The sequence below is a fragment of the Rhinolophus ferrumequinum genome, chromosome 20, assembly GCF_004115265.2.
Source record: "Rhinolophus ferrumequinum isolate MPI-CBG mRhiFer1 chromosome 20, mRhiFer1_v1.p, whole genome shotgun sequence".
In the NCBI taxonomy this organism is placed as follows: Eukaryota; Metazoa; Chordata; class Mammalia; order Chiroptera; family Rhinolophidae; genus Rhinolophus; species Rhinolophus ferrumequinum.
In genome coordinates this window covers 22706876-22722302 of record NC_046303.1, presented here as the reverse complement: position 1 = coordinate 22722302, position 15427 = coordinate 22706876, and the positions used below count along the sequence as shown (strand labels likewise).

The following is a 15427-nucleotide window of genomic DNA, read 5'->3' as shown; positions in this document are numbered from 1 at the left end:
CGTCTACACCGTCCATGAAGTGGTCTCCCTAAGGCAAGTGCCCATTTGACACCCTACAAAATCTTTACATTATTGATTATATTCCCCAAACTGTCTTTCATAGCCCCATGACAATATTGTACTTTCTAATCTCCTCACCTTCTCCCTCATCCCCACACCCCTCCTAATCCCACCCATGAGTTTTTCCTTTATATCTGAGACTATTTCTGTTTACTTTGCTCATTTATTCTGTTCTTTAGGTTCCACATATGCTTTCTTATTCAGTAAAGTTCCAAAGATACACTAGTTGAAAAGATCTGTAATCTCAAGAGCGTTATACAGGGTTTTAGAAGGCAGAGACTTCCACAAAACTAGCCACGCTGGCAGTAGAAGGCAAAATAGCTATTTCCCATTACTTATTTTCATCAATTTACCACAAGGGTCATATTTGCTAACCTTTGGGAAACACATATCTGTGGAAATAATTAAACTCCAAAATACAAACGTTATGCATTTTTAACACCCAATTAATCTGATATAGTTCTTCCAGTAAAACCTTTCCCTAAGGGTAAAAGTCAGATCTCAGCCAACATTTAACTTACTCCTGATGCCTCGCAAAGGGCTTCTCTTGCATATACTTTAAAACAAAAACAAAACAAAACGTGTTCCATTCTAAGGCACTAAAACAATCAGCAAAAAAATGAGGAAAGGTAAGAAAGTAATTCACTTGTGATTTACATGACTTGAGAAAATATATTTGTGAAGAAAATCCATGTTTTGTTGATAGTGCTGGTAAAGCCTCATGCTCTTTTAGTTTATGAGAAAAATGAAAAACCACAAAATACAAGGCACAACTTTAAAAAAATACGAATGTGGCTTTCTGAAATCACATTGACTGGGTCATTTGCTGAAAATTAGTAAGCCCCTCCCCTACTGTGTTTACATAGATCTTCAACTGGTAATTTTCAGGCTAAATGCAATGCTTCCTTATTGGAATTGCTATCAAGGTTCAGATAAATGTGTCGTTGCATGTTTTAATCTTTGCTCTATGATTAGCAAATTTTGGGAAAATTATGTAACATCTTCATCTAAAAAATTATTAGATTTAAGGATCATGCCTATTCTCTTCATGGGACAGAACTGAGATTTCAGTAAATGAATTTTTAGCAACTTCTTATGTTTTAGCCTATTTTGTCAGACAAGGGTCAGAAAAATACTAATAATTGGTACTAATGCTAGACTTTTTTAAATTAAAAGAGAAAGAGAGAGAGAGAGAGAGAGAGAGAGAGAGAGAGAGAGAGAGAGAGAGAGAGAGACAGAGAGAGAGAGAGTGAGAGAGAGAGACCATCCTCCCTGAAGAGCATAAATCCTTTAATTGCATTAAAACAGCTTAAATATGAAGTCAGAAGTTTAATAAAGGGATAACTGGATTAAGATGGTGAAGAATATAGCACAGTTATTTTAAACTCTAGTACATATATAGAGGGCGCCAAAAAATGTATACACATTTTAAGAAAGGAAAAAAACTGTATTAAAATTGTAATACTCAATATATAACTATAAAAAAAGATGAATACAAGTCATGTTTGACTTCTGCAATTGCAAGAGGTGCTCAAAGTGGTTACCATCAGCATAATTTTAATAGATTTTTCCTCTCTTAAAATGTGTATACTTTCTTTGGAACCCTCCTTTAGCAAAACTTACTATTCCTATTTAAAATTCAAATCTAAACATATTTAATCAGGCTCAGACATCTACCCGGTAGACAAGCAAGAAATGAACTGACTTTTCACTAGAAAGAAACTAGAAATATATACTTTAATGCTGATGCGTTAAAATACTAAAATTAATGCATCAGTACATTAAATAAAAGAATTTTATATGTAGCTTGGTATTTGGTAGTTGGTATCTTTTCACAACAGCATATGCTCAATAGAGAATCAAAATCTTGTTTTCTGTTACCTTTATAGTAAGAACGTAGAATAAGCTTGGCTGAAACCTGCAAACTGAATGTAAGTACATACCAGTAGGTGGTATATATATTAGTTTAATGGTCCCTATTTTAATACATTTCACATTGCCGTAATTTCAGCTTGAAAGCCTATAAACAAAAATTAAACTTCCTTTCTTTGAATACTTTCAACAAAAAAAGGTCTTTGTGGTAAACAATAAAAAAATGTAAAGCATGTCCAATAGTAAACATTAATTTCTTGTGTTCCTGAAACCCCTTTTTATAAAATCTGTCCATATAGCGGAATACCTGTGGCCTAGTTATGAAATTTACCATGATTTAGAAACATTTAGGCATAAATACAGATTGAGAACCACATTTTTAAAAAAGAAAATAAAGTAAAAACATAAAAGTTTAATATATATATATAATTTTCGCTGAAAAAGGTGGTAAATTAGCTGTGGTAGTCTCAACACTATTTCCTTATATTCTTCCTAACACCGGATTTCAGCATAATATAGTGATTGAAAACATATAAAATATAAGCAATGACCAAAGCGTAATAATAATAATTATGAATAGTGTCTTTGTAAAACATCTGTGTTTTTTATGTCATTAAAATCCAGATTCTAAAAGAGTTACTGCAGATACATTTGTTATTAAACCAACTCATTTCCTAATAGCATTAGTATATAATTGGCATTATGCATTCAGTAAGAGGAAGTTGAAGCTTAATTAAAATATATTTTCCTTACCAACTGTCAAAGGTGAGTAATGAGATGAATTGAAAACTAATAAACCTCACCATTTTCTATACACAAACATACATGCCAAACATTACTCATCTCTCCCTAAGTCTCAGTGTAGAAGGTCCCTTTCTATTTCCACTGTGATCATAATCAGAAATGCTGATAGGATTTTCAGAGACAATAAACACATGCTCTAATTTTACAAACTATTATCTTTTCTTAATATTGACTCTCATTCCTGGAAAACAGTCCTTAGACAGTTCAGATTTTGGAAACATTACCCTTAATATAAATGACATGGAATATCTAACAAGTCAATAGGCCCCAAATATTTCAAAGTATTCAGAATTATTGCCATTGATATAAAACGTCAAAACTTAAAATAATTATTTTGGCTTCACATTTCTCCTATCTAGTTTCACTTCCCACCCTACTTGATGTTTTCAAGTCCTCTAGCATGCACATGATGTTCTCTACTTGATTCAGTTAAACACTGCAATTTTCAAGTTCTTTGTACAGCTGCTTCTGCAGTTTGGATAATTAGTGGTCCATAAAATGAAAATAAACAGTAAAGGTATCTCCCTTCCTGTAATGTTATTTAAGGCAAGTCTACATAAAACTGCTGTGAGCAGGATATATACAACACATTTTATTTCAAAGGGCTGAAATAAAGCCACATACATTAGAAAACTCTCCATTTTTCAGGAACTGATTATTCACTTTGGTCTTTCAGTCTGTCAGGCTTATTTTTCTCTATTTTATTAGTCAAAATAGCAGAAATTGAACAAAGACTAAAATTCTTATTTTCAGCTCTTCATCGACATTAGTGAAACAGCAGGAGTTTTACTGGGGGGACAGTTTCTAGAAAATCAGATGACTCCCAGTGAAGTTTCTCAGTATTTTCTGTAAGTCCACAAGCATGTGTTCCCTGAGGATGACCAATTGGATTCCAGTAATCAGATTCATCGGCTTCCTTTTATCTTTGGTCCTCTAGACTTACTACCGCAATTCTGTTTCCTGGAAACTCTTTTCCAAGGCTCTGAGACAGAACACTCTTGGGTTACAGGCTCTTAATGGATCGCAACTTCCTCAAATACAATACCACCATTTTATAGCAATTATTTTGTAAAACTAGCTTTACTAACCTGAATTGAAATAACATAGCCCATCTATAAATATATGTCCCCAATGCATTTGATACGAATCTGACCTGAATCAAGCTCCTTAAAAACAATGGTACAGATAACATAAAAATAAGTGCCTATGTCTTTGGCTCTCCACCTCCCTGCTAAACCCTCTCTAGCTGTTCCTATTCTATTCACATGTCAAGAGAAAAATGACATGTATGTGTGTGTAATCATATGTACATATATATACACACACATATATAATTTACATGTATGTGTTTTTACATGTAAGCATTTCTAGCCCTACTTAGGTTATAAACGCCTTAATTAGCATGGAGTGGGTAGCAAGAAATACAAGTCTCAGCCTACATTAGCACTCAGGTATTATCGTGGTAGGCAGTATCTACATGGCTCCCTATGATCACCCTCTCCTGGTAGTCAAGTCCTGTGTGATCACCTCCCCCTAGTATGGGTGGAAACGAGTAATTTGCTTCAGATGAAGAAAATACGATAAAAGTGATGGGATGTCACTTGGTGATGATGTTACAGAAAACTGTGACCTCCATCTTCGTAGTTCTCTCTTGCTTGCTCTGATGTTGTGAGATCCTCTATGGACAGGCCCCCATGGCAAGGAACAGAGGCAAGCCTCCATCCAGGAGCTTGTAAAGAACTGAGGCCGCAGTGCAATGGCCCAGAGGAACTGAATCCTTCCGAGAACCAGCTAAGTGAACCAAGGAAGCAGATCATTTCCAGTGGAACCTTGCGATGACTGCAGCCTTGAGAAATGTCCAGAGCCAGAGAACACAGAAATTGTGAGATAATAAATGTTGTTTGAAATCACTAAGTTTTTGGGTAATTTGTTATGCAACAATAGCTAACTAACACATGATTCAAAGGAATTAGTTCATTAAGAACTTTCCATGGCCATTTTTATTCATAAAGTTGATTCTTTTATTCAAAAATAAAATTAAGGGGAGATCTGTAGCAGAAGTTTGTATCTAATATTCCATTTCATTTAGATATGTCTAAATATAATAGCTGACTGCCATTCTTTCTAATGAGTTTGCCAAGTAAGCTAACCAAAATCCCTTGAAACAGTTTTGTTTTTCAAACTTACACAATTTTGAAGAGATATTATCTTTTATGACCTTCATATTTTCCCGAAGAATGACGAAGTCTAAACAATAAAAGCCAAAACAATACTGAACGTGAAAAATATTTAGTCTCATAAACATCCCCACATGAAAAAAGCCTGATTACTCTGAAGAGGGCATTATGGGTTTCTGTAAACAGATTTGGTGCTGCATATTCGGTGTGCATGCCATATGATTCAGTGTCATGGAAAGTGCCTTGTGTTTAATAAATAATTCCCAAGTAGCTAAAACCCAAGTAGTTGCTCATGGTAGGAAGTAGAATTTTAAGTCTCACCTCCTTCAAGATTACAGCTAAAAAAAAAAAAAAAAAAGTCTGTGTTCTGCTACTCGATAACATACGCCCAAATGACGACACACGCTCAAGGGATAACTCATATGTCTAGAAGACACAAAGCAAATGGGGTGCATTTGAGAGGGAAAGATTGATCAACTCTGTCCTACAAATTCAGGTCTTTTGGCACAAAGGTATCCTAGTGGGACCTGTTTATATATTTCTTAATGTCTCATTATGAACTTACATGAAGTAATTACAAAGAGATTCATAGTCAAGAATGTTTTCAAATGTCCTTTACAATACACGCAAAAACTTCAAAAATACAACAGTATTTAACTCATCAAAATAGAGAGATCTAGTCCGTACTTCGTGACAGATGAATTAACACAGCTTTGTCTAATTTAACATTGTTAACCAAAAAAACTTCATTACATCATTCTGTATCTAATTGTGGAATTGTATAGAAGGATTCTCATAAATCTTTTAAAAATAATTATTTAAAAAAAAATTACAGGACTGTTTTGGCAATTGTCTTCCTTTTTGGTACGTCTTCAAGAGCTACAGTTCTAGGAACAGCAGAAAAAGTAGCATTCAGGACCAGGAAGAGGGTAATGGAGCACCTCGGTTGTACCCACTGACCTCTTCAAGGCTTGGTTTTTGCAGCTTGGCTGATGGGTATAATCCTGTCCAATGGTCCCATATGTGAAAATACTCTGTTTTCAAGTCCTATTTCCAAACACTGTTTTCAAGTTCTATTTCCCACTATATCAAACCTTGTGGAATGACAATTCAAAGAAGAAGAATGGAGAAAGAGAAATAGATACACTAAAGTGGTACACACTCCCTGCCATGCTAACGTGTTTAACATTTTCTTTAACCTTCCTCTGATGGATGTTGATTCCCTTTTAAGGACTGAATGTTTGTGCCTCTGCCCCCTAACTAATATGTTGAAATCCTAACCCCTAATGTGATGGTATCAGGAAGTGACGCTTTTGGTTGGTGACTGGGTCATGTGGGGAGCCCTGGTGAATAGGATTAGTGCTCTAATTAAAAATGACCTCACCGAAGCATCACCCTCTCCCAACCATTGGAAGATAAAATGAGCAAATGGAGGTCTGAAACCAGAAAGAGGGTCTTCACCAGATCTCAACCATGCTGGCACCCTGATCTCAGACTTCCAGCCTCGCGAACTATGAGAAATAAACTTCTGTTGTTTATAAACAACCCAGTCTGTGATATTCTGTTATAGAAGCAGAACGAACTAAGATATTCCCCCTGTTGTCTTCAACTTTATGAACATGTCAAAAGACAAACAAACAAAAAAAAAACCCACAGTACTCTCTCTAAACTATAATAAAATATATGAACTATAATGGATAAGTTATCAATGAAATAAAAGAAATAATAGTATAGGTAAAGTTTATGATTACATAGGAAGAAAGAAAACCCAAGCTCAGTTCCAGCATTTTCCTGTGTCAGAGTGAGTGATGGCAATGGTGTCACCTGACACAGGCTACACACCTTGTGTCTTCATCTTCTCATCCAACAGAGGCTTCAATACAGATGTTCTGACTTCTGCATTTTACAAGTGGAGAATATGAGGCCTAGAAAACTTGTATTACATTTTCAAGGTCTTATAGCTAGTTTTTAAATTAAAGGGGAAGACACTAATTCAGTACAAGAAATAATCAGTTATAATTGTTTTGGGGAACTCTTTAACCATGAACACGAATGCTTCTATCTCTAAAGCCTTGTGCAAGTACAATGCATAAATTAAATAGAAAACTGCTTCATGACTTTATAAATTTTATAGACTTTACAAATTTTATTGTCATAAAAGTTCAGGAGCAAAATTTTATTTTAAAATGTATACTTGCAAATAATTGCTTTAAAATACAAAATAATCATAAAAATATTTTAGACTTCAATAAAATTAAGACTGCAAACTCTAAGCTACTGGCTTGAATAGCTCATGCCAGAAATACTAAGTTTCTGTAAGTTCACTGCTATATGATTAGATATATATTTTCAAATAATTAATACCTGTTCCTAAAACACATAATTTTATATCTTGGACTTCAGTGATACCTTGCATAACAAAGTTGGAATAATAGATGAATGAAGAGTAATGTTTTATGCATAGAATTATTTAAAATAATACTTAAAAGGGGACTAAGCTCCTATATATGGATTAAATTACAAAACCTGGTTTTAATATAATTCATAATTATGTTTGTATGGTTATTTTAGAAAAGGGATAGGACCTGATTTAAATTTATTCAACAACTTGTGAAGGCAAACTTTATGTTCATTTCTTGTCTAGAGCATAAATTTCAAATCTCTCTTGATTTATTTACATCTTGAGGGACTGAGCAATGAATGATAAGGTCAGAAAACTTTATATTATATATAAATGGTCAAGCCAGTCAGTTAGTTGATCTGTAAGTCTAAGTTTAAGCTACCCACAAAGAGCTTGTTTAACATTATTAATTTTGTGAGGCTAGTAGAATATTTTAAAGTCAATTTTGGGGAAAGAAAAGTTAACTAATACTTTACGACATTGATATAGCAAAGGAACTAGCATATTCAATAATTTAGTAAATTATATCTCTATGATTAGAAAAAATGCACACATGGAACACATGGAGTTAAGCAAAGCCTTTGTTAGATTCCCATATCAGAAGAGAAAATATGAAGAAACTGAGTTGAAATATTATTCAATTAGATGTATATGTCAGTTATCGAATTATCAAAGAATTACCATTAATTGATCACAAATAACATTGTAGATATTAAATGTTATTTGTAGACAACATTTTCAGATACTAAAAACAGAATCAATCCTTAGCCTTTCCCAACTCAGTTTTTCCCTAAAGATGCATACAAATATAGACAACACCTAATTTGTAAATTGTACGAAGAAAGAAACTGTAGCTAATTAGTCATATGTTATAGAGTATGTAAAAAAGACAATAGAAGACTGAAACACTAGGGGAAAAAAAACTGATACATTTAAATTCCCCAAGCACAGAGTGTTACACATGTGTAAAAGAACTCTACACAAACACAAATAGAAGCTCAATAGAATCATGTGTTGTAAAAACAAAGGCTTACATAATTCTATTTAACTATAAACATCATATACATCAACATTGAAGTGCAGCCCCCAAAAATCACGACATTATCAGAAATATATCATAACAAGGCAGGTCTTTTTTAACCCAGAAAGACCATATGTATGTCACAGATATTGAAATTAATTCATTATGTTCTCTCTTCTGAGGAGGGACGATCAATAAACTGGAAACCTAGCCAAAGAAGAAGCACTCAATGCTATGTCTTATGAAAAATGATTAAAAATCAAGAAAGGATTCACTGATCAGCTACTTAAAAGGATACGCTAACTATCTATGAAAACACCCGAATGGCTATCACACAGATGGGTTAGATTTAGGAAACAAAGCCCAACGTACAAACACTACAAAAAGCTGTATCTGGCAGAACCATGGAAAACACAAACCAATCATCTTTTCACTCAACAGGGAACAGAAGCTCCATCTTATATATTTTCATACCCTTAGTGTTGACAGAATACCTGTCAAGAAGGCACTCAATACTAAGCTATCGATTAAATAAACAGAAAAAATATCACTGACGTATAAAAAGAGTGTGTTCAGAGGTAGCAATTTCTTTACTTAGGGCATATTTGTGAGGAGTGTTTCCCGAAGTTTGTTTGATGGAACATTAGCCCCATGAGTCACCTATGGTTGAAGGGTTACAAGAGAAAATGGAAAATGGCATACCCTTTGTCCCCACTTTGGAGACGTGAAATGCTCATTAGTATGTAAAGGATTTGTTTGAAGCCCTTCATTAAAGTAGTCTGTTTATTCTCTGATGTTTCCCCAGTATTTTAACCATCACCTTTTTTAATGGTGTATCGGGCGAACATCCCAGGGTGCTTTGGTCAATGCTCTCTAAGGTGGACTTACACATTGGACAATGTGTTGGACTTTTGAGATCAACTCATCCCTGTGTCTTTGAGGACAAAGGCACACCCTGTCTTTTAAACATTTTCACATATGTGAAACATCTGCACTATTGTATTCTTAAGACGAGACAAGCAACACCTAAGTGTGCTATCTTTGCTTTCTAAAATGATGAGAAGCATATCTTGAAGGCTTTGTAGGATCATCTTCTTCCCACATTTGGAAGCTTACTAGAGCTGGCTTAGCAGGTCCAACTTTGCTCAAAACAAGAAAGGTCAGATGCCAAGCAGTAGGCAGCAAAGGCTCCTTCTTTCCCACAAGGCCACTTTTCCAACCAGGGGGCCCGCACAGGTGCAGAATCATGTAGATACTCACTGTACCCATCCCATAAATGTGCAGAGTGTGCCAGCGGTCGGAAAATCAGCAATTTTTTTGTAAATATAAACTCTACAAGAGTTACTAGGTTTAGCAAAGAAAAACAGAAGATGTCCCATTCTATCTGAATTTCAGAATAACAACAAGATATTTTTTAGTGCAAGTATGTTCCATATAATATTTGGGAATATTTATACTAAAAATTAATGTTTATCTGAAATTGAAATTTAACTGTGTATGCTATATTTCATCTGGCAACGATACTCTACACCAGAATGTCAGCTGTAGTGCATACAGGCCTTTTTTTGCTTAGTCTAAATCATAGGACAAAGAGAATTCCAGGGATTGTGTGTGTGTTACCATTGGTCAGCTTTTGAGATTTTCCGCAATGAACTCAATTTTATGTCTGCATCATGTAGTATTAGTGTGCGCCTATGACTCTTCACATGGCACAAGAGAAAGAACTCATTTATTTTTCCCACCATAATAATCTAGAGAACAATCAAAGAGAATCTAATGAAGAGGAAATATTCCTGAAAGAAGATTCAGATCTCAGTTCTTCATTCTTACTCTGACAGCTATTTGTCCTTTGGTCAGTTTGTTATCTTGCTAGGCTTTGGTTGCCTGACTCTGATATCCCCCGCAGCACTAACATTTTACGACCCCAAGTAAACTAAACTTTGTCTTGTTCTTGATGACTAACCATGCTTTCATATTTTGGAAGCAGAGGAAACAACCTCAAAGTTAAAGAAAACCAAGGGACTGGCTAAAAGATGATCCTTATATTTAATTAAGATCCATTTGTTTCAAAAGAAATGTTGTCACCTTCAGGCTAAAAAGGTATCTTAAATATTTCATCAATAATAGCTGTTATTCGTCAACCATATAACTTTAAATACCTGTCATTTCCTGGACAGTCAGTACCAAATAACATTTTTTCCAGACCATTGAAAAAGCAGTTGATTATTTCACTTTCTTGACTCTTATGTGGTACCTCTACGAAACTATAAAGCATTCTGCACATTCCACAAAAGGTATCTATGCACAAAGGGCAAATCCACCTTCTCTAACAGATTTTCCAACAGTTTGATTTATATAACACTATTCTGCACAGTCTATAATGCTAATCCATTTTGCCTTCAGCTTAACTTGCTGCGATTAAAAGACAGTGACAATTAGAGTTTTTCTCTAGTTAAATACTATGCCCTCTTATAATCTGAATGCCAAACATTGCTTTCAAGTGATGAAAAACTTGATCATCAACATCTTTAGCATAACATAAAAAGAAATAAGTGATGTCAAATTATATAAATGGCTGAGTTGTGACCTTAGGGTTGCCAGTTAATTCCAAAATTCCAGTTAAATTTGGATTTCAATTTTCAAATACCAAATTTGGGACACACTTAAAATTATTTATTATCTGAAATTCAAATTTAACTGGCATTCTGTATTTTTATTTGCATATCTGGCAATTCTATGTGGACTATCTAGCATGAGACTTTTACCAATTATCATCTTTCTTCCCCCCTAATCAAAATACCTGTTTTGATTTTTATTTTTACTCCAGCCTTGAGAAGTTTTACCTACTACAGAATACAAATAAATGAGTAATTTTCCAGCCAAATTTATTCTATTAATATCTGTTAACTTTTAACAAAATCAGGTCCCCATCATTAAAATTATACTCTAACAGAACATATAATCTGAAGAGACCAACATTTTACCTACCTGTGGATAATATATGAGAAGGCCACATAATAAAATATTTCTTTTTTTCACTTCCTTTGCAAATTCCCTAATCTGCATTAGGTTTTCCATTTTCTGACCAAAAGGTACAGATTTACAATCAAGAAAATGCACCTGAAAATTAACATAAAAGGCAACAATTAGAATACCATTCCTTTCAGTTTCCTTTTAAAAATATAACATTAAAGAAGCTCAAAACACACACAATTATATTTTTATCAATTTGCATTAATTTTTGGTTAAGCATTTCTAAGCCATAAATATTTAATAAGATCAATGAATCATTCTTTATAAATACAGAAGCAGTGAACACTCACTGACAATATAAAGTTCTATTTGAACTGTGACAGAGTCACTTGTATAAAAAATACTATTATCATTTGATCAATTCATTCAACTTAGTTCATAATTTGTAATTTGAGACTAGGCTACAAATAAATAAATATATATGTTAGGAAATTAACACTATCAATAAAATTCAAGGGAGTGTTCATCTAATTTATGTACATAAATCTGTCTACAAGAATTCTTTTCAAAGTAATTAACAATTGGAATTCTAACAAATAATAATTTATTTCTTAAAGTAAATCTAGAAGAATTTTATGTAGTGTTTTTCTGCGGTGTTAAATAGTGTTTTTCTTAAAATAATTAAATTGACTATTTTTTAAACATTATTTTTCGTTTAAATTTTATGGAGCACAGGTGATCTTTATTCATTTCTCCAAAATTGTCGAAGGTTTCACCGTGTTGTTCATCTTTTATGGAATATAAGACATATACCCTCAAAATGAACAATTTAAAATGCAAATGTACATATAAAATGAATACTCTGAAATATATTTATTCTTTCACAATACCAAATTTTAAAAACTTTCAAGAATTATAATTTGTTCAATTATGCATATTTATTAACTAGGAGCATTTTAAAATATACTCTACCCTAAAACTTGTATACTAATCCCTTCCATTCCTCTCTGCTCATTTATATGGAAATGTGCTCTATAGAAAATATACAACAAAATATCTTATGTTTTTCTCTGTAACACAAAGGAGATTTTTTTTTTCTTCCAACCCATACATTACATTTTGCTCTTCCAGGGAAAAGTACTTATTAGCATCTATTTTTAAAGAGAATTATGAGATGACATGTAATAAGTATGTTTATGTATTAAGTTAGTAATATTCAATAATTATTTCTTGGAACTTTATATTAAATATAGTTAATTGAAGACAAACACATATAGCTGCTTCTTCCTGAAATCCAGTGTGACAATAAAGACTTTTTTTCTCTAGAAATGTTCAATCCATAAAGAAACCAAAAGAATAGACAAAGAAGAAAACAAACAAACAAAAAAAATGGGAGATGAACAGCAGAAGGAAACATTTCAGGTTTTTCTATCTGCTGACTACCTCATGAAAAGATACCCCACGAAAAGATGATGTGACCCTATAACCTTAGGCTTGCCTTCTCCTAGGTGTTTCCCTGAAAACTTATCATGGTGAAATTTCAGCTTTTTTACCAGGTAGCATTGCTTATGGTAAAAGTAACTCCTGACTGGTAAACCACAGCCAGGCTAAAAGAATTGTGAATGATCTATAAATACTAGATCTTGCTTCAGTACAATTTAGTAACTTGCAGCCAGGTGTCCCCCTAGCTGGGACCTGGAAGCTAATGTCTATCAGCAGTTGCAAAAGATGTCCATTCTTATTTGTAGCTTAAGGCTTCTAAAAGGATGGCTTACACATCACCTTCTGTGGAGCCCTCCCCTCATCCGTAAGAAGCCAAGGTGGGAGGAGAAGAGGTGTGTGTGTGTCAAGGAGGAAGCTCCTATACTAATGTGCGTTGATGAACTTAAGAGCTAAAGCTAAAGTGACATGGTCATCTCTGCCCTGCCTTTTTTTGTGTCCCGCAGTCTTTTACAAACTTGGACAAACTAGTGCCACAAAGTTTCTTCTAATCTTATGATTTTGAAATATCTAGCTGAACCGAAAATTGCTGGTAGTGGGCTTGCAAACAAAAGCAGGTTGTTTCCCCAAATTCAAGGCAATTTTGGAAACTTCAGTCATGGTATGGACCTAGAACCAGGGGACTGGCTGAGGGTAAAATTCTCCTGAGTCCATATTGCCAGATCTCTAGATAGCCCCATACACGGTTTGGCGACTAACTCTTCTAACCATGTAATTACCTGTACTGTTTAGATGCCATGAAATGCCGGGGGGCACCTTGTCCGTTATACCTTATGTGGATGGAATGCCCTGGAGTTTTGCACTGCACAACCTGGGCTACTTTATTGCCAGCCGAGGTAAGTAACTAGACAGACATTTCTTGTTTGATACAACTTAAGTTTTCCTGTCAAATTCTGAGTTCTGACAATTCTCATACTAAAATAAGGGGTATGGGGAGAGCATTTGTGGGGGAAAAAATAGCACAAGGAGCAAAAAACACGAGACTAATTTGTAATTACAGCCTTCAAAGAGATTTAAAATGCACAGAAATGAAAGAGTGAACGTACTGGTAACACGTTAATGGAGAAGGAATGATGGATATTATAAAACTAGGAATGGAGTTCTGTACCACGAAGTTGCGCCTAAGGTTGGCCCAGCAGGAAGACCAACCTGCCAAGAGCTAGTGAAACTCTATGGGAGAGCAGAGCTGGGAGCAGTTCTGATAATTTCCATGAAAGTGTCCTAAAAGAGAGCATGAAACTACATTTTCAAATGTAAGTTAATTATATTCACTATTAATGATAGAAGCAAATAACTTTGGGAGCCTAAAAATGGTAGAACTAAAACTCTAGACAAAAATAACTCATATTGGAATGAGAATGCTCAATGAATAATTAAAGTGTGCGGTGTCCGTGTTTTGTTCTGGAAAAGGACAGAAATTAGAAACTTTGCACATGTCTAACTTATAGCTAATTATGCATATTTTAAAAGTAATGGTATTGAGTTAAAGCTATATACAACTATACTTTACAGTTTCTGAACTTTCAAAGGGAAAAAAGAATTATGTATATCAACGCAACAAAGCATAACAGGAAAGTAGCAAACAAAACAATTGGCCAATGGCAACAACAAAATAAGTTTGTAGAAGGAATTCCAAATCCAAAACTAATAAAAATAAATGCAATACATTGAACTCTTTCATAGGTAACAGATTTAACAGATTGAAAAAAAACTAACAATGTGCTAGTTATCAGATAAATATTTAAAGAAAACTATGCTGAAAAGTACAAAATAAAAGGATGAAAAAGACATTCCATGCAAATACCACCAAAAATAAAGGTTGTAGCGATATAATACGACACAGTAGAGTTTAAGACAAAAACCATTAAAACAGATAAAGAGGAATAGTACATAATAAAAATCAAAAGTTATCATAATCATAACCTTATTACCAAGAACATAGGTTTGAATGCACAAAGCGAAAAAATCGAATAGTATGCACACAATTTCCAAGTCCATAAACATAGAGGGCTGTTTTACTGCATTTCTCTTAGAAACTAATATATGAATCAAATAAAGATTTAAAAAAATAGAATGTCGTAAAGACTTCTGATCCAGTGCAGCAGCTAAGTTGAGGATCGGTACCTTTCCTTCCAAGTTTCTAATTCTATTCCTGTTATTTTGGCTGTTCTTATCCAGGCAAAGTTGCATACAAGCTGATGCCATTTCCACATTATAGGGACCCAAATCCCTTATTCACCAATCACATGGAAGCTAATTTTTTGTTACAGAGACATACGCCATAGCAAAAACATCTAGGTTGAACTGAAGTACATGGTACGTGGTACAACAATTTTTAAAGTTCTCATCATCAGTGGAAGACTTTCATTCCAGCTATAGATCAACAAGCTACAACATACACTAGCTCCTCGGAAAGACAAAGGTAACGGCCCTTAAAAAAATGAAAAATCAGTAGGCCAATGCTGTTTACCACAGACTCCGCGAGTTAAGGAAATGGTGCATAAAGGTGAGTTCTAGGCAAGCTATTTATAGATCTACAAACTGCCTCTGTTAGCCCACCAAACCTAATACTTCAATTATAAGGAAACTTGAAGACATGTAGTAATAGAACACAGGCGA

The 15427-nt window shown here is 34.1% G+C and overlaps 1 protein-coding gene across 4 annotated transcripts in view; it reads right to left on the bottom strand.

The window, feature by feature from the left end:
- The window catches only part of CRPPA (CDP-L-ribitol pyrophosphorylase A), a 216795-nt gene that overhangs the window by 82975 nt on the left and 118393 nt on the right, over positions 1-15427 (bottom strand). For 3 of the 4 annotated variants that reach the window (XM_033088857.1, XM_033088860.1, XM_033088858.1), the window contains one exon: positions 11324-11455. The exons of the other annotated variant lie outside the window; for it this stretch is intronic. In XM_033088857.1, coding sequence (XP_032944748.1) covers positions 11324-11455 — 132 coding nt within the window. The remainder of the gene's footprint in view (positions 1-11323; positions 11456-15427) is intronic. 4 annotated transcript variants of the gene reach the window in all.